Source organism: Rhyacophila brunnea, unplaced genomic scaffold (assembly GCF_057557595.1).
Source record: "Rhyacophila brunnea isolate RB1 unplaced genomic scaffold, BYU_Rbru_1.0 scaffold_12, whole genome shotgun sequence".
Lineage (NCBI taxonomy): Eukaryota > Metazoa > Arthropoda > Insecta > Trichoptera > Rhyacophilidae > Rhyacophila > Rhyacophila brunnea.
The window spans coordinates 8,096,465-8,118,500 of NW_028232774.1; the positions used below are offsets into that span (position 1 = coordinate 8,096,465).

Sequence of the window (22,036 nt, forward strand, 5' to 3'; positions counted from 1 at the left end):
TTTGTTAAAGACAACAAACATGTCGGTCGTGCCTTCACGACTAAATTATCTCAGACGAGTCTAGCAAGATGCTATTCCGAGTGATTAGTTTTGCCTTTGTTAGACGCTAGAAACCTGTATATGGGTATAATAATCACGTTTTATTGGATTCTAGATTGATACATTATTATTCAACTGTTTATAAATAAATTATGTTATGCTATAATGCGAACCAACATGTTATAAATTTATCCATTTACTTTTTAATCTTTTTTTGTGATAATACATGCGTATTATGTGACTAATATATTTAAATCTTTGTTCCACAGAAAACGGGCTACTGTCGTACGAGAACCCTAACTATCACTTGGACCCGGCACGGCTTGATGATGCACTGAACAGAAACGCGGCGTTGGCCCTCTACGGCGCCACGCCCAGGACGCTACTCCTGCCATCAAAGGACGGCTACGATCCCGATGACTTCACAGACAACAGGAGGTAAGGCGATAACTCTTGACATTATTGATTTCTAAGGAAACAAGAAATATATTTTTTTCTTTCTAATGGTGGTGTCTCCGAGGTATTTATTGTATACTTAATTTACTTCATGTAAAACAGTTCGTAATTGCCTTTAGGCCCAGCTGAAGCTTTCATTTGACATAACATGCGTTTTCCCTCACAGAATTTGATCGGTATCCTGCTATGTATCCCCACTAGGGAATCCAATCCCGAGCCAAAATTCTGATCCCGGGATTTCGGGATTACAATTTGACAATCCCGGGATTGGAATTTTTTTCCATCGTAATATAAAAATTTATATTTACAAATAACATAGATAAAATCGGTCAAAAATAAATTTAGTATAATTTATACTATTTAAGACATTTATTGTTAATATTGTATACGTTCAATCTTGGTTTAGTGGAGTAAATAATATTGTGATATAAATAACAATGTGAATTTAATATGAGATTGCTGTGTCTGATAGTAAAGAGTTAATGAATGGGTTAGCGAGATTTAAAATAGTAAAGCAAAAGCAAATCATGGTGTACCTACTTATGGCCATTCCGCTTGATAAATCTAATTAGTCAGCCAAATATGAAACTGCCGTAAAACGTATGACATCATGGTGGAATTACTTTGTTAATAGTGCTAAGCATTGTTTTTTCCAATCTTTCCCATTTTTATTAATTTATGTGAAAGAATAAAATGAATCGGCAACTTAAACATGGGTATAAATCAAACTTCATTCAAACTCAGTTTATTTCTAATGTAGTTATTTGTTATTAAAAGTATTTTTTCTGTTATATTTCCGTTTTTATTTTATTTTCCATAAAAAAATCAATCCCGAAAATTTCGGGATTATGTTTATCAATCCCGGGATTCCTAGGTATCGAAAATAGATCGGGATCCCGGGATTGGAATCCCTAATCCCCACTTACGCATGTGTGGAATTATATTAAGCCCAGGTGTCAGACAATTGCAGTCTATTGAGATCTTCGCCTGGTCCGCCTATTTTTTCAACCGACTTCTTGTACGGAAAATAATATATATCGTGTAAATTATAGTAAATTTTCATATATATTATGTAATAACGGCCCACATGCGCCACGTAGGTCAAAATGGAGGATTTATGGTATTTTCAGAGCATAAGCCTGGACATTCCTTAAACGTTGTAGATAATCTATTTATATAATTTTGAAGCCTTATAATCCTTTATATTTATTTTAAACATTTGATTACTGCATAAAGTATTTTTATTACATAAAATAGTATTCTTTTAAACCTCTTGATCTAATATTTTAGAATATAGTCATATTTCAGTACATCAGTATGTGGTGTTAAGATTTTTTAGGTTTATTAATTTTTAAACGCATTTATAAAACCATTAGTAAAATTGTTGTTAACATTATATAGTGAAATATTTACGATAAAAAAAATATATTTATAATCTCTGTGATCCCAAATTTGACAAGAATTAGGCATTTTATTATTCAAAAAATGGGCACGATATACACATTTAAAGATAATTCTAAAGATACGAAAATTACGAAATAAAAAATTACGAAAAGAAAATGAAGTTACGTTGTGTATATGGTAAACTGAGGAAAGTCTGTCACGAATGACATGACTCTCATATCCACCACCAGAACCATAATTCATGTGCGTTTAAGCTCTGTCTTTCTCTTGCCTTGCCGTCCAAGTCTTGAAGGCATAATACAATTATTAATCTCGCATTTTATTAGCTGTCGGTATACTCTTTCAAATTAACTGTAGTTTTGACATAGAATGAGAATTTTGATGTCAGAAATGATGAACCCATATAAATAACTTTCAGCATCAGACTCAGCATATAACCTTTTGTAACATATTATTATGACATAGCCACTAAAAATTACAACCAAAATCTAACATATTATTGACGAATATTCTTTGCGAACAGATAATATTGTTTTACTAGACACGATATTTCTACGGAATATATGTGGTATAATATTATGTACTATAATCCGTCTCCATCAAGCAGTTTTAGCATTCCTACATTATTTTCCGTAAGTAGGTACATTATTTCAGTGGCTTTAACCTTAATGAAAACGATGCCTTGGCACGCAACGCCCTAACATCTTGGCCCTACATGGGTGATTCTCTTCTGGTAAAAAGAACATTATCATCAAATATTTATTGGGATATAAAACCCTTTCGTTCCTCCCTTATGGGTTTATTTATATTCACGGGCCTTCATCCGGGTCAATAGAGAAATGCGGTATCTTTATACATTGTTTAATAGGATAAATTAAACGTCTTGGATCAAAGGTTATCGGGTTGATTCGGGCTAAGGGTGGAAAAAGTCGATTAAGTAACTGTATAGGTAATATATTATTCATAGTTTCAACGCACCCTGTTATTATTACTGTGGTATACGAGTACTTACTATCTAGATTCTGGAATATTTGTATTGTGTATATTATTGTAGAGCAGTGGGTATCAAAGTGTGCGCCGCAGCTTTTTGAAAATATTATTAATTCAATACGCTAATGCGCGGCCACAATTAACGATCTCATTGTTGAGAGTACACAGATTCTTATTATTAAAATACTTTAAATAAAATAATAGGTATTTTTAAATTTCAAAAATATATTTTATGAATTTCACGTGCACCCGTATAGGTTCACACTGACCGTACGGCAAAAAATTGAACGGCGACGTTCTTTCAGTGGCATAAAAAAGAGCATGGTCCTTTTCACATTATACGGCGACGGTTAAAACTGAAACGGCGCCGTATAGCAGCCGTCCACCCACTGTATGCACGGCGCCCGGACGGCCACCGATAACTCACTGGTGTATGTGACCTAATGCACGCTTTCACATTAGATGGTTTTAAATCGACAACACTCAACCACAAACTGAGTTTGTGACGGAAAAAAACCGTGCATAAAACGTATAGTGTGAAAAGAGCGTGAACTTGTTGCCGATTCAGATTTTTACCGTTCCACTTTTTTCCGTACGGTTAAAACCGTATAGTGTGAAATAAGGGTAATAGTATACATTGTTTGAACACTTGACTTTCGGTACAATAAGAGGTCACTTTTAACTCTGTCCACTCTGCAGGCCAAGCAGTTCGGCCCGAAAGATGTATGTATCTTTCTGGATGTATCTTAGGGCCGTATGTATGAGATTCCCAAATTCTTTATAAGCTATTTAACCGATTTTCCATCATATAGCGTATAGTACTGTTTGTGACGTAAGCAATCTGACGTCACACGCCATTCAAAATGGCTGCTTCATCTGTCACTTTCAAATGTCATTTTATAGGTAACTGATACAATGCGTCGTACCTATTTCGCTTACAAAACGCAATATTTCTCATGGAGAGATAAGATGGATTTACGTAAGATTACGATAAAATATCTCCGCTAAACGACCACAAAAATAGGTACCTACTGCTGTATCTGGCATTAAAATATGCAATTGGAAGCATTCTGGATTCTTCAAAATATTATGGTACCTACCTACCTAGTTAATTATTGTAAGATAACTGTAATAAACAAGGCACAACTCTCAAATACACTGGATACATCATTAGTGTCATACGGTGATTGGTATAAATGATAATATTATACAGAGATCATTACATATTATTATCTAAATCCATTTGCATTTCTGTCATTTATTCTTATTCTGTTTTGACATCTCATAATTGAAGCGAAGTTAGTCATAATAATATGTATATATTCAGTATTGTCACCAAATGGAAATGTTTACTGGCAATACTTTATCCTTTCCTACAGTAGAATTATAAAATAAATGTGATTAAATAACTGATAAATTATTTAAAGTTCATAATAATTATTCATTTATGATTATTAAATTTATATGGTACCGTTCACACACTTTCAGACACATTTGCAATTTCAAAATATTGAATTATTGATCGGGGAATGAAATTTTATAAGATTGCCATTATACGGACACCATGACATGATGACGCTACATTCGTGACGTCACTAATCAACGAATTGCGTTTGTACTCATGCATACAAACGTGCAGTATATAGCATATAAGGTTTTTGGGAATCTCATGCATACGACTCTATATCTAGTAGAACAAATGCAGTGACTATAATCTAATAAAAAGTTTTTTTTTTATTTTTTATATTAAAAATATATTAGGGATTTTTTTCAACAGTAAGTTCTATTGACGTTTCTCACTCATTGGCGACTACATGTCATCATCATCATCAGCCTGAATCTATCCACTGCTGGACGAAGGCCTCTTCACGTTGCTTCCACTCTCGGTCCATTGCATTGCGTTGCCACGTACGTCCGCAGAACTTTATGATTTCATCGATCCAGCGGCCTCTAGGTCTATCTTGCGGACGTTTTGTACGCTACCACTGGATGACTAGATTTGTCCAACGATTGTCTCTTCTTCGAGCTATGTATCCAGCCCAACTCCATTTAAGGCTTTTAATAAACTCTATTACATCGCAAACCCTTGTCTGCTTCCTTATCCACTCATTCCTCTTTTTGTCCTTTCGCGTTATACCCAGCATGCATCTCTCCATACCACGTTGTGCTACTCTAAGTTTCTGGATCTCTCTTTTACTTAGGGTCCATGTTTCACACGCATATGTGATCACAGGAAGCACACACTGGTTGAACACTTTGCGCTTTAGGCACAGTGGAAGGTCACTTTTAAAGACATTATTTAGGCGGTCAAAAGCACTCCAGCCTAGCTTTACTCTGCGAACAATTTCATCAAATATACATCCATCTATAGACACTTGTTGTCCTAGATAGATGTAGATTTTCACCTGATATCTGCATCTTTATCAATTTATTTCTTTTCTGGTCTTTCTAAAAGCGATCGTTGCCAATGACACTCAAATCGAGCTGATCGATGACAAATTCACTCGGTCAAGTCCATAGATGTCTAGTAAAATAACTAATAATAATAAATAAAGTAACAAAAAAAAACGAACTACCCCACTGTTGTGCGAAAGAAAGAACATAGATTAAAGCCGCGTTGACACGGTCCAAGTACGATCCAAGTAGACTTGGATAGGAATAATTAGTATGAAGATGTCTCATTCAAGTGACAGCTTCATACTATTTATTCCTACCCAATTGACAGTTCCATACTATTTATTCCTATCCAAGTTAACTTGGATGAGTAGGACGCGGTCCAAGTAGCTTGGATAGGAATAATTAGTATGAAGATGTCACATACGAGTGCACTTGGATAGGAATAAATAGTATGAAGCTGTCACTTGGATGAGACATCTTCATACTAATTATTCCTATCCAAGTCTACTTGGATCGTACTTGGACCGTGTCAACGCGGCTTAACACAATACACTATCTCTATTTATGTTATTTTGTTTGTTGCAGGCGTTCAGTTTTAAGTTTTGAAAATAAGTTACCTATCTTATTGTGGTTCTGAAAATGGGTTTATAGTCTGAAACACCTGTCAAGAGAAAAACTTTAAATTTCGTATAATTAAACAAATCATACTTACTTTATAATTATAACCATTATAATAAATTTCTCCCGGGTAAACGTCAATACAATTAATAAGAATTAAACATTTTTTATTGTTAAAGTTACTTAGGTTTATACTGTGTTTTATTGGGTAATATAATTATAGCAGTGGGTAGGCGTTCGAATCGATATAAATGAACTGAATTTATCACTGACAATTTTACTGTAGTATGTACGTACATATAAATAGTAGGCATTTATAAAGCGCTTACACTCGCATCGTCTGCGAGCTTTATGTATCATTTCTCTAACTAGCCAGTGGCGGTTAATCATTTGACTATAATAATTATTTATCGTTTTTTTTATTAATTATATTTTTCAGCGTGCCTTCGTCATTGTGACGAAACCTTCCTTACTGTCCACTGTCAGCAGTGGCGATCGATGCCTGTTGTAGATACGTAAATTATGTGTAACAATAGAGACTTGTGGACAGTCACGGTATCTACGAAACTGAGATAGATGTGTTAAACATACATATTGTACTTATTATAAACATACAAATTGGTGAATACGACACACAACTTTGAAATTTCAAAACTGTACTTATTTATATTTTTTTAAATAGGTACTTACTTATCTAATTAATTAATACATATGTCATACAAAGACAATTTATTGTGTTATCGGTGGCTTTGAAAAAAGCAATTATAAAACATAATAATGGAAAATGTATTGATCTGTGTGACGCATTTTTTTTTAATTATTCTAGTACCCATGATGTAGAGTTGGCGAGGCGATAGTGATTTTCATACAATTCATAAATATCGCTAAAGCGAAAAACACATTACTATCACAGCACATGCGTATAGATGAACTCACGGTAAGCTCGCACCACGAGTAAAAAATAATATGCAATGTCTTTTTACTTGGTAATATTTGAATGCATCAAAACCACAATGAAGCCACCTCACGCGGATCACCTCACATCATCAATTGATAGAACTTATATTATAAAAACATATTTTCTGCCATTTCACACATTTTTGTGTCACTCGATCTCGCGAAGATAAATGACAGATATTTGACACCGTGTGTTTGTACGTTATCTGTTTTTATTATTGAATGTTTTGATGGTTCTAGCATATGAGCTCACTTTACTTATGATGCTTTATTTCAAATACTTGCGAAAAATAAACTCGTAATGTTCAGGGCTCCACACCAAATGAAAATGGAAAATATTAATGTCTGCTGCAATCATAGGTATATTATATCTTTTTGATCCAGATATTGCGATATATTGAGTATGTAGGTATGTGCCAGGCGGGTTTTTTTCCGATTTGACCATTGTCGCGCTAATTTGTACTTCTTTATCACATCCGCCCGAGTTTATAATTATATAGTCGAGCCTATATTTATAGGTGTAATTTTATGTATGTACAATTTGAGCCTTCGTAAAAAGGGTTGTCCACCCCACCGCCGTTGGATGCAAAAGTGCATCGCCCGTTTTATGCAGGCTGTATGCGGCAATAAAGCCCTCCGCCGCGTCGCCTAGCTTTTCGTTTCATCAGCGGCTTGATTTGTTTCCAACCGGATGTGGCTGTTTCGGAGCCTTGCTGTTTCCGGTGTTTTCCACCCGGCTTTCCGTTTCGCGCTCTCGCATATCCGTCTATTTCGAATGATGAGTGGCTTTATGTACTGGAAGTTGTCCAAATTGCATCGTACAAACGACCCGAAACGACTGGGCAATTTTCGTATTACTCGTGTATATTGTTGGCATGATGTGTTTTTTTTCGCTGGTTGCACCCTAGTCTACGCACATTAATTCAGTGTTCTATGCATGTATTATTTGTTTTATATCAACTTATCTCGCTTGTATACATATATGTGGTCTTTGTGAGATGGGTTCTTATATAGTTTTACTAACATACATAATTTAAAACACCTTGGAAATATTTGTACCGACTGTGACTTGAATCAACAGTCATCGTAATTTTTTAAGCTGTTTGCTTTTGGAATTACAGTATCGATACATCACTAATCACCTTGAAAATTCCCAAATATGCAACTGATATGTTGTTTGAAAATATTGGCGACCACCTTTCTACCACCTATTTTGAATTAAGACTATATAATACTATCCTTGGCATCAAATGTTCGTTGTCACGTAGGTAAAGGGTGTTTTTTAGAGGTTTGTTTTTCAAATTGGCAACACTTTTTCCAGCGACAGCCGATTTGACAGCTGACAGCTGGTTTGTGGTCAATTTGATTTGCCATTTTACCATGAATAGACTTACGCCCGAACAACGGTTGCAAAGTGTGCAAATCTATTTCGAAAATCGTGGTTCAGTTCGCGAAATTTTCATTTTCACCAAAAAAATTTGTTCAGCGGGGAGGTTCGTTTTGGTTGAATGGCTACGTCAATAAGCAAAATTGCCGATTTGGTGTGTAGAAAATCCACAAGCCATTATTAAGACGCCGTTATATCCAGAAAAAGTCACTGTTTGGTGTTCGTCCAGATGGTAGCTCCAAGTTGTCCATTTACTTAATATGCACATATTTTCGTGTCGAGAATATCTGTCAGCTTAATTTAAATGAATTACCTACCTAATGTACTCCGTGTAAATAGTATTATGTAGTTATTTCATTTTACTTATTTACACTTAACCATTAAACTTTTCCAATTAGTGTTTCATAACAAAGTTGTTTCGTGCTTATAACTAACGTACAAGACATTACATATGTACCTATAATATATAGGTATTATTACGTCGTCATATATTATGTAGTATACTATCACTGTTGGGAAATATAAGTATTTAGTTTTCCATGCAATTTTAATGAGAGTTCGAAGTTTTTCATTACAGTAAGTAAGTAACTCGTAAAGATAAATTCCAAGAACCAATTTTATATTAATCAAGTATCCAGAATGTATTAAACTTCCAAAAGTTGCGTACTTTTACAGTTTTTGTATCAATTGGTTTTTCTTAATTTGTTCTGAAAGTACTTTTGCAAATAAGCTATTCTTAGGTGAGTAGTATAAGAGAATTAATATAATTTGGTATTGCGGTTGAGAAAGAAATAATTACAAGATAAAAAGAACTTTTTATATACAACGTTTTTAAATTTTCTGTTGATTTATTATGCTCAATATGCTCAAACTGGTACTTGATATGAAGTAAATAAAAAACAAACAAACAAATATAGAATAGTGAAATGTCATTTTGATTTCCATAGTAACGCACGTATATATTAATAATTTAGTTGCTAGGACCACCCACTTAGCAACCAATAGTTGTATTTTACTTTTTATGGATTTTTCTGAAATAACTTTCCATACAAAACAGAATTAACTGAAAGTGAATTCAATTCTGCTTGAAGATGGCTAAAAGTATTAATAGAATGAATTGGCATCGTGTTCCGATATATTCTAAAAGTTTCAAATGTCTAGCTAGTCGGAAAGTTAGTTAAAAATCGATTGCAAGATTTGTACTGGACAAACAAGAATACGAGCTAATAAAACGTTGTAAAAAAACATTGCAATAAATAATAAAAATGAGTGTAGGTGTAGAATAATATGAAAAATGTGGTTATTGAAAATTAGTGCTCAGCCGTAAAACAAAGGTTAGGTAGACAAGAAGTCGAAATGAGCTGTCATGTAAATTTGACTAGTAAGTAGACGAATATCAGTTGACAAAAGTTATATTAAGATCGTATATGTATATATATATATATATGGCCGCAAAGTGCATTCTTCTAAGTGTGTAAAATAAATAAGCAATACAGTTTGTTAAAATGAAAACAATATAATTTAAATAATATTATAAATATGTACCTATTGCAAGTTGGAATATATAATATTTATAATCAGTACAAAATTAAGAAACAGTGTGGTTATTAACATCCTTGGTTTGCAGAAACAAGACAGCTATTTAAAACATGGAAGGGTTGGAATGTAGCTGGTAGGTGAATTACTCTATTGAAGTTTTGTATTGAGAAGCTAATTGATAACATGAATTTGTGTGGGTACTATCCGAGAGCACCCGTTAAAATTAAAATGATCAGCAATACTGTGTACAATGTATACAATATTCTGTAAAGAATTCTTCATTCCTTCTGAATGGAGATAAGAGAACGCACCAAGCAGCCTCTCATCACACAGAGTGAAGGGGCGACTTTGTACCTAGCTCAGCCACGTGCTGCGGATGCCAGAAGATAATCTCAATTTGGCTTGCCTGTTCTTAGAGCTAACCGGATCCCGGCGTCATATAAGGCCGGTAAATACTATCTATAGAGTATATCGTAGTTGTTTTGTAAAAAAGGCGAATCAACCATTTTGGCGAAATCGAGATTTCAATGAAAATACAATATGTACCCCACTAGCTTTGTTGTGTAAAAACGGCGAATTTTTATCTCCACAGGAAAGTACTTAAAAACGATAATCGACTAAAATTAAATTAATTAAAATTACGAAATAAAAAGCAAATGTGACATATTAGGCCTTTTAAAATATTATATAATAATACCTATTATAATGACAGTATTCTTTCTAAGCTTTATTATAAACTTGTTAGATATTTATAATCATCTACAGGTAATTAATACATAAATGTCAAAAGTTAAAAATCCGTCTCCTGTAAAGTAGCATTTTGGTTAATTCGCCCTTTTTACAAAACACCGACGATATACGGCGGAGCTACGGGATGCTGGTATGATCTGGAACGACGCTAGCGACAGGAATTCTTGGATTCGCTGTGTGGTGTCCGTATGCTCCATTAGGGCGGATATGGCCAAAAAAGATTCCTATGACATTTCTATACCTAATCTTATGTAAATACGTGAGGTGACAGTAGGTAGGCTTTTTCTTGAAGACATCACATTATAACATAGGTATGCACAAACAATATTGAAATCGTTGCCCCCCATAAATAAAATAAAATACGACATATTACAGTGTTATTACTGTGTTATGTCTTGGCGGGAGAAGATACTTTGCAGATTCGGCGTTTTATATTATTTTTCCGCCTGCAAGAAAGAACAATACAGTAAACTCTAGCTGGCAGATGTACCTACCCCAAGTCTGCTGGGGATTTATACTGGAAAATGTATGCTGTACATTTCGCTTACGGCAAGGTTTTGTATTTCATACTACGTAGGTAAAAATGTAGGTATTAGCTACTGTGTACTTTTTTTTTTGAATGTTTGCGATCTTTTTGGATAATGGATTTAAATATTTTAAAATTTGGTCGCACCGTCGCTTTAATAATCAACGCGTACTTGTACAAAACGAAGTTTTCGCTAATGAAAGTCAGTGTATTACTTTTGTATAATATGTAGGATATTATTTATTTATTGCTGTGTTTTAGTAGATTGGATTTCAGACCATAATTATTGTCTTGCAAAATATAGATATCTATTCTTACGATGGATTTGGCGTCCATTACTGCTTTAGTCATCAGCATTGTTATTATTATTATTTAAATGCAGTGTAATCTCAGAGTAATAATATAAAGAGAGTAGGTATTGTTCGGCAAAATGAAGCCGTGTTTCTTGTGTATAATATACAGCAAACCTCAATTGTATTACTATTAAGTTAAGACGTTACATCAGTGAAGCGGCACATAATTTTCAACTATAGGCGCGACGAAATTTTGGACTCGCTGGCATTCAGAGAGCGAACGTCGAGGTTTCAATACGTCAATTTGTTTTGTGATGGTGACGGGGGTATTAATTCTTAAATCGTGTAAAGATGACTAACACGTTACCGATATACTTGAAAAAGAAAACATGTCAATGAATATATTATTATTATTACTAATATAACAATAAACATAACCTTAAATGGACGCATGATGGATTTATATGACAAATTATATTTCGTTCGGCATGCGTCATTTGCACCCGCGACCTGCAATCCGCGCATCGCCTAGCCACGATCTTTTTAGACCATGCCTCAACTGAGGTATGGCCTTAACTATGAAACTTTTACCATCATGTAGCTTCTCAGTACGGCTACCAAATTTAACACATAGTTAACCATATTTTATACCAAATTAACTAAAAATAATTAGACATTGGTAATTAACACGTGCTCGTAGTTTTTAAATGATTGTTGTCATTCAAATCAGTATTTACCGGCGACGCGTACTAAAAATATTTAATTCAGCAGTAGAAATTCTATCTTACTCTAACGCCCATTGCGGAGAATATAAGCGTGCCGAATGCTTTCTCACTCGCACATACGGTTCGTTTTTGTTCAGGCCTTGAGTGTAATAAAATCATGTTATGTAAAATAAAATATGACTTTGAAAATAGTCGTTCAGATTTTATTAACAGTATCAATATCACATCCCATGCCTTGTGCCAAAATCGAACAATGAAAACACGCGGATACAGCTTCTAAGCAACTCGGAATTTCCCTCCAAGGTAACAAAGAATTTTCCATTTTACATTTTCCAGACGTCGGCTGTATCCTGTTTTATCCGGCGATCTTTTCAGGCTATAAGCGCACACGCTCTCCAAATGCATCCTCCTAAATCCCATTGTCTTTTTTCTGCTGCAATAGGTAAACATTTCGTTCAAGATGGGTAACCGGCAACCGCTGCACTTTTGGGATGAATATCGTATTCCACACCGACGTGATCGAGAACAGGTTTTATTTTAAAGACTTGTTTGGTTCTATTGCAAGATTGTTTGCTTCACACTACTTTTCAACGTTCTTAAAGTGAAATTAAATTACATTTATACGATATAAACCAACAAATTTGGACTATAAATTGAAGGAATCTTATACGTTAGTTCTGTTCTGACTATTTACAATTCTAAAACTTTTCACGGTGTTTTTGTGATCATCTCAAAATGTGCGGATTGTGGAGGTAACCGATTTTGAAACCAATAATGTTAATTATTCATGGTACTCATTACTGTAAAGACTTTAACAACAAAAAAATTAATACATCCATATCACTGAAAATGCACTTGACAATAGTTTTTGTATAGAAAAATAACACAAACAACGACACGTCCAAACCAACCCGCCCCGCACCACACTCGGTGTTAATCGAGCGTATAACGACGCCATACGTGATGTCAAGCATCAGCAGTTTTTTACGTCTGCTAATATCACAGAAGCACGCTCTCAAGTGAGCTTTTACTGAGTTTACTGATTCCCATAATTTAATAAAGAGTGCCATGGGAGAGAAAACCACGGAAATATAACGTAAAATAAATTAATTTAATGGTAGATACTTATATTATATATCATACAAAAAACAAAGCTAAACAATACGGACATACTAACACCGAGATCTTCACGTTCGCAATAAAGACGCCGCAGAAAAACCAACCCGCCCTTCACCACACTCGGTCTTAATCGAGTGCATCACGAGGCCCGACGTTTGGATGTGAAGCATCAGCATTGCTCAAGTTGAGATCGCCACGCTCTCAAGTAAGCTTTGACTGAGTATACCGAAAGACGTAATTTAATAAAAAGTTTCATGGAAGAGAATGGCACGGAGACTTAACAAAAATAAATGAATTTAATGACATATAAGATACAAGAAACAAAGCTAAAACAATATGGACAAAAAAAACTGTGTGAAGTCCGTGATAAGACGTCCCAGAAAAACAATTAAATATATGTGTAGTTATGACATTCGTACATGTATACTAAAATAACACTTTGTACCTATCAAGTTAATAAAAAAATTGTGAATGGCCAACACAAATTTGGGCAGAGTTTACTCAATTTAGCCACTAAACCGACCACAAGATTTATGGCGACCACCTTTTTTAGTATCCGGATATGTCATTTACTCTCGCGTCACTCACCATACTTACTCACTGCCCTCACTTCAGAATGAAATTTCTTTCGCTCTTTTATGTTCGCCGGATACTTTGATGGCTTTAAGGATAGGACGTCATAAAGTTTGTCTGGGCTGGGAAACGTACAAATGGTTCCGGTCACGTGAGCTTTCATATAGAGCCCGGAGATTTTCTTTTCACCTGGTATAAACTTATCGTGCCCTGGTAGAATCGGAGAGGTGTGATTTATTAGGATTTTATGTGACGTAAAATATATGATATTGATTATTTTGGGATCGAATTCCGGCCATTCACTCGAAGCAGTGAAGGAAGACTAGATTTAATGATTACTTAACGTTCGCCTTGGCTTGTTAAAATTAATTTAGTTTTAAAATATTTTTTTTGTTATTTCTAGGTTAATTGAGTTATAAATATTATATATTATATTATTATACTATATATAAAATGATTTTTCCGACTCGTTTTCTTCTGGGTATGCTATCAATACAAACAATGTCCACCCGAAGAGTGATTGCTCTTTTGAAGCATTTCTTTTAACTTGTTCGTGGGTTCATTTACAATCCGTATTTACTGACAAATATTCATTCAGATTCAGAAAATTTTCATGTTCCCACCAATATCACTCATAACTCGTAACTCTACGGTCTTCATGATATCCCGTCGCAGGACGAATGTGATGTTTCATGATGCTGTGTATCGTCCGGTTAATTTATTTGATGGCACCATAAAGGTTGATTTCAAGGCCTGAACAAAAACGATGCATGAGTGCGAGTGAGAAAGTATTCGGCACCCTTACGATCTCTTTGACACGCGCTAGAGTAAGATAAAAGGTCTACATTTTGTGTAAGCTAGTTTCCAAAAATATCGCCATCAAATCGGGGCAAAACGTTTCACACAGCGTCGATAACTTGCGAGCTCGTGTTGCTAAAATTGATATTTTTGTGTTAAACATAAAGTCAGTGGTAAATATTTTTAGTTAATTAAGTAGAAAAGATGGTTCTGTGTGTTGTCTTAAAATGTGGTAGCCGTACTGATAAGCAAGAAGATGGTATAACGTTTCATAGGTAAGTTGATACATGTTCGTGATAATTTATTTGTATTTTATTATATATTTTAATATCAGTGACCTAGTGTTTTTTTGAAATAACTTAAATTATAGATATCTTTATCTAATGGTTGCATTTTGACCGCTTAAAAATACCATATAACGTAAAAAAATAGAAAATTATATTTTAATTCTGAGCGTCTAGTGCGAGCACTTTGGGCGAGCACTAGCGAAATGGTCTATGGTCTCGAACATTTGTAGACGAATGCGTTTGCTCGCTCACAAACCAAACGCAAGGCAAGCGGCTTCATTTAGCAATGGAACGGGTGGCGTCTAGATGTATCTATAGTCTAAGGTTGATTTACTTTTTATTAATAATATCATGTTTGTGGACGTGTTGAATAGGTTAAATTTATAATTGTATTTATCATTTTACTTTAATATCTGCATAAGCACATACTGTTATATTGGTTGTTATTTGTAATTAAGTCATTTTTATAATTTGTATTTATTGTGTATTGGCAATTGGCACATTAGCCAATCGCTGTAATGCCATAATGCTCTTTTCTAAATAAATAAATAAAATTGACAGCTATTATACAGGGTACATGAATCACTCAATTATCATTCATATAGAAAACTTATATAATTTATTTTACATATAATGAACATGATAAATTATAAATTCAAAGCGTTCGCGACATGACATAAAGTAAGTGTTAACAATTCTTAAATAAAAATACAGGGTAATGTTAGTAAATAATACAATAAGAAAAACAAAAGTAGGTACATGGAAGCACACAGAGTGAACTAGGTTGATAGACACCATCTTAAAAACTCATAAAACAACGTCCACCTAAATTCACTCTCACGTAAGTGGAATATATCAATATGCGAAACGATTTGATTAAATATAGTTATAGTAGAATTAACAATTGTGTTGATGGATATCAAACGCCGTAAAGTCCACATATTGAAAAAAATTACTTTTGATATACGTTTAATAGAGTATGCAAATCTGCATATTATGGTATACTGCAAACCCCCAAAAGTCCACTGTTTACGTATGAAATCACGTTTCGAAAGATCAATATTTTTTCAAACCACGTTAAGTCCACAAGCTAAAGGTGAACGATGGCACCTATCATTTTCCTTAATTTCTAAACAATTATAACATAAAATGGATGTAGAAGTGGATTTTGTGGATCCAGACAAAGCCAGAAAGAAGTCGAGCACCAAAGTTAAGAAGAAAAATCCTTGTAGCCATCGTGGGTATTAGATTCAATTATTTTACAACATCTCACATGTTACAACCATTTGTATTACAAGATATGATAAAACTGCATTTTTCTCAGTTTGACATTCAGTGGACTTTACGACGTTTGATATGTGTCAACACAATTAATGTTTTGAAATCATTATAATGGAGTTCTACCATGTAAACGCAAATTCAATTAAGTATTTAATTATTATTATACGAGGATTTATTTAACATGAAAGTAGTGAAATAACATCGCGAGAAACTAGCGACATCTATAGTTTGTATGACGTTATTGGTCCAATAATAGTTACTAAAATTGGTCAACATTACTATTTGTGCCACACTTTAGAGGAGTAAGAATGGTTCAAAAAATATTATTAATTTTTATCATAAATTTGCTTTTAAAAGACAGCATTGCATCATTCATGACGTGACAGCCCGGTTGGGCTTCGGCCTCCTCAGGTTGTTATCCCCATTCTTCCTAATCCTCCATTCAGAAATTCCGATCACTTGACCATCCAGGGCCACACCATCCAGCTAATCGCAATTTCGATTTTCAACACTCCTCCGCCAAGAGGGCTTCGAATCAAAAACTTTCCCGGCTGGTCGAATCAAGTCCATTTGAGTCAGGAAAATTTGATGTTTGGATTATGTTGGTTACCCTAAATTCTTCGTTGACAGTGACGTTACTAGACAAAATGCCGCCCATGGGTAACGCCATAGTAACGCCCCATTTTTATAGACTATTTTTTATCATCGATGCACGTGTCGTTTCTGGTCAACATGTACGTCGAAGGGCGTCGGAAGTAAACTAGACATCGCGAACCCGACAAAAAAAAAATCAATCCTGTTAAACCTTTTATTTTAAGTACTTAATACATTTTGTTTCCAACCAGTGAGCTGATTTTTTTATGGAAAGATATTTTATTATTAGGTACTAATTTTTAGATAGCTATTTCTATATAGGTATACACCAAATGATTCTCCTCGATTTGCCGCCCTTCGAGTAACTGCCGCCCCCAATCGACGCTCAATCTGCCTACCCTTACTGTTTGTTGACGTCCTCTATTTCTTTCAGAATATAAGAATACAGTTTTCAGACTTTACTCAAATGATTCAATATTCTGATCCTTATGTAAGAACTGGTCTCAGTAGTATTTTGTATGCTTATCTGAATTTTCATGTTATGAAATATTACTTGGAATTTCAGATGTTTGTGGATTCAAAATTAACTTATTTAATCATAAAAAATGAATAATGTCGTCTATTTACACCAATAAAATATGGTCACCGTACTTATATAAGTCATGGATCCAATGATAGTCCACCAATTGATCATTGTCCGAGGAATAACCCTATGTTATTACTTACTCGTTAAAACGGTCGAGGATCGTGTGAGTAGAGGGACCCCTTAAAAGTGGCTTCACTATGTTATTGCAGAATTTACTGGCGACATTGTTTGCCTTAATACATTAGCCTCCCGAAGTGCAAATTTACTCTGCGACCCAAAACTTTAAGGGCGTCTCGACGCCGTAAAATATTTCCGGTGCTTATTTCACTCCCTCGCGCCGACGACGCCCGGAAACGATAACTGCGTCCATTTCGGGTCCTACTGAGCCTATTATAGTTACCTAATTACTCAGTATTATTTCTACCTGTCTACTCCGCGCGGAAAGTATGCAGGAATTCCAATTATTTCATGATTAGTTGTGTTTATACAAAAACGTCTTTTCGCTCTGAGGAAGTATTTTCGTAATTAGAAAAATATTTTTTAATTATCTATCATTGTGGATGGCTTGACAAGCCAGGGCCAATTGTCTGCATCAGACGCCCAACCATCGATGGTATGGTATGCCGATCGTCCAGGAGAGACATGGAGACGTAAATATTAGATAACACAGAGACGACATTAAAGTATGAATTGGATTAGAATGTAAAAAAAGGTTAGGTACTTTCTAAACCCATCATATTAAAGATTATTTTTTAGCAAACACAGTTTCGTACTCAAAGATTTATTTACTAGGTAGTGCTGCACCTAGTTAAAATGTCTTAGTTTTATTAGCGTTATTGTTTGCAATGAGTCATCATTGTTTTTATATGTGGTGAATATCAAGTGAATATAAATGCCGGGTCCACACTGGCAACATGTCGCGCGACAACCTCGTTAAATTTTACGATAATTATGATAATTATCGTAACATTTAACGAGGTTGTCGCGCGACATGTTGCCAGTGTGGACCCGGCATAATACATTTTATAAATTAAAATAACAGTAACTGTAAAATACATAAGAGAAGCAATCACAAATACCATCCAGGCTTTGATAATATCACATAAATATATTGTGACCTCATCGACAATTGAACCCCCCCCCCCCCCCCCATATGGATGAATGGCCAGCGAATTACTGACTGGACTACGAGGGAATAATCAATAACACGCACTCCATGTAGATTCTGTACTGTATGGATTAGGAAGTAATCATGCGAGGTAAGGATCGAATCTTGGGTCTGGCAAATACACATATTATTTTTCAATTTGAGTATGGACCTAATAGGCAAGTGGCTAGCATCCATTTCTCGTAAAAACAAAAATCTGTTGATACAAACTCAAGATGGGATCATTGTTCGTCGAAAACGTCCGGTGGTTGCGTCCTACTTAACCCATAATAATTAGATAATATATCTTATGATTATTTTAATTAAACCTAATGCATTGTAATGATTATTCATCGCAATTTTATCATTTTTTGTACGAAGCTTCTCTTTACCAAGTTGTGCCAATTTTTTTATTCTAACGATGCATTTTTATATTAATTTAAATACCACAAACTCGTTTGATTTATTTTCGTATACTATTGCCTCACCATAAAAATATAACTAAGATAATATACATATCTAAGAAAGGATACATATGACGTTAATATATTGCATGATATATTTAATTCGTATTACCTACCAATATTAATTAATGATGCGAATGTCATAAAATTAATATTAATATGTACCGGTTTTGCAAGTGGTGTATGTATTAATATTTTCTTCCTTTAAAAATGAATAGAAGATTCACTGAAGATGAGATAATTCTATATTTAAATATTTCTATTGTAATATTTCGGATTATGAAAGATTTTCTAAATATATTATGATATTAAAGGCGATGCTGACATACATTGTGATAATTGCAGTTGATACTCGTAGTATTAATTACTGAAGTATTTTGCCAACCTTTTCGTTTGTAATTATTACCAATTATAACTACACAAATTCTTGATTACACTAGCCTATATTCTACAGCCTCCTATCGTCTCGTATCGTGGAATTGGGGCAACTCAGTCGATGCATGGAAGACTGGAACGATGAGTGGATATGTTTTGTTATATTGCCTCTTTCAAAATAAGTTGGTCCTAAACTACGCACTCACCATTCATAATAGCTGGACACTGACTGTATTGTCAATCGTATTTTTATATAGAATACCTACGTATTTTAAATCGTTTCCAATTGAGGTGCAATTATGGAAAGGGGGGGTGTTTCTAAAGTAGTAGCAATTTTTAAAACTGCTGTAACTCAATAATCAATTAGCGGATAGTAATGGATACAAATTTATTTAAAAGAAGTGCAGGGCGGGGGATCCCAAGAAAAGCCCGTAATCGGTGTTTGCCAACCCCACAATAATCATAGTATAATATTTTATGCTTACTGTAATTTTGTTTTCGCGTAAATTTTTAAATAGGCACTTTAGTAAGTTTACGACAAATGTGCCTAAAATACGAGTATTTTCAGAGTTGGTAGTATAATCTTTATACCTTTCTATAGTTTAATGCGAAAATCAATAAATAACAAATGGGCGAAGTTAAATAAGTATGTAATTCAAGCATGCCCGGTGGAGTAGTGACCAGAACGCTCGCCAATAAATGGGTAGTTCGTCGACATTAATTGAATTTTATTTTTTTCATTTGTATGAATGAAATCGATCAATAAATAACTTATCATGTTTAAGAGCGTACTTCAGTGAAACAGTAGGTGCGACGAAATTTCTCACTAGTCGCCAATCGGAGACCGATAGTCGGGGTGTCCGTACGTCGATTTGTTTTGTCATGGCGTCGGATGAAAATATTCTTAAATCTTGTAAAGATGACTAAAACACTTTACGTATTTACTAAAAAAAGAAAACATGTCAATGAATATACTATTATTATTATTAGTAATATAACAATAAACATAACATTACATGGACGCATGTTGGATTTTCATGACAAATTATATTTCGTTCGGCACGCGTCATTTGCACAATCCGCGCATCGCCTAGCCACGATCTTTTTAGACCATGCCTCAGCTGAAGTATAGCTTTACTTAGGTACTTATCTACTTGGCTTTGTCACGTTCCACTAACGGAGGAGATGGCAAGCACACGGTCGTGCCTCTGTTTATGTCAGGCCGTCAGTAAGTATGTAGATTGTTCTTGAATCAACGCTGTAGAGTCAGTCACTAGATTAGATTTTGTACAGGTGTATAGCACAAGAATGTCTTTATAAGCCCATGTTATATTGACCATTTTTTTTATTACTTGATCTCTGCTGTATCATGTGCTACCCGAAACAGTTCGGTAGAGCTACACTTTTTCTCAGTGACGGAGGCTCTAAGTCAAAATAATTACAAGATAAAAAGGACTTTTTGTATACAACGTTTTTAAATTTTTAGTTGAATTTTTATGCTCAATATGCTCAAACTTGTAGGTACCTACTTGATATGAAGTAAATAAAAATCAAACAAATATAGAATACTGAAATGTCATTTTGATTTCCATAGTAATACACGTATATATTAATAATTTAGTTGCTAGGACCACCCCCATAGCAACCAATAATAGTCTTTTACTTTTTACGGATTTTTATGAAATAACTGTCCATACAAAACAGAATTAACTGAAAATGAATTCAATTCTGCGTAAAGATGGCTAAAAGTATTAAAAGAATGCATTGGCATCGTGTTCTGATAAATATTCTAAAAGTTTCAAATGTCTAGCTAGTCGGAAAGTTAGTTAAAAATCGATTGCAAGATTTGTACTGGACAAACAAGAATACGAGCTAATAAAAACGTTGTAAAATGCCACGTGTTCCTCTGCTGGATACCGTTTATCTTCTCTTGGATAACAACCAGGCGAATGCTGTACTTTTATTCTATCATAATGTAACTGATGTACTATAGTATACTGAATTTAATGCCACACCTTTCCCAGTCGCTTGACAACGTTTAATATTATTTGTCACTGATAGATTTTTAAAAAATATTTTTTTTTTGTGATTTTCGGTGGCTGGGTCAAGTCGGTCCATAGTAGGCCTCGGCACTGTCAATGACACAGTCACACCTCTCGTGTTCACACATGTTTCACAGGTCACCTTACAACCAATCCCATACGGGCGAAGAAAAACGATGATGTACATTTTAATGGATTTAAGTTTCGTTTTATATATTCCAGTTGAGTCGTTTTTTGTGACCCGGGTTTCGCCTTTCGGCATCTTCAGACATTATGTGCACTCACCAAAAGTTAAATACACACTGAAAACGAAAACAGTTAACTCTTACTTATATAACAAATTAATACAATAAAGTATGTAAAAACTTTATCACCTAGGTACCTATTAAGTCAAGGACCACAATAAAAAATAATGATATGTGCGTATAGTGCCTGAAGATGCCGCAAGGGGAAACCTATGTAGCAATAATAACTCAAATAGAATAATACAAAACTTAATTCCATTAGAATTTAAATTCAAATTCCATCAAGTACCTTCGGTCGATAGTATTAAAGCTATACTTCAGGTGGGGCACGGTCTAAAACGATCCTATCGATCATAAAACAAATTGACGTGTTCACAGCTCGACTATCGCTCTCCGATCGGCAGCGATTCCGAAATTTCGTCGCACCTATAGTTGAAAATTATT

At 34.4% G+C, this 22,036-nt stretch overlaps 1 protein-coding gene across 1 annotated transcript in view; it reads left to right on the plus strand.

The window, feature by feature from the left end:
• The window catches only part of LOC147077733 (protein Fe65 homolog), a 345,589-nt gene that overhangs the window by 265,431 nt on the left and 58,122 nt on the right, over positions 1-22,036 (plus strand). Inside the window, exon 3 of the mRNA XM_085960728.1 lies at positions 309-477. Coding sequence (XP_085816854.1) covers positions 309-477 — 169 coding nt within the window. The remainder of the gene's footprint in view (positions 1-308; positions 478-22,036) is intronic.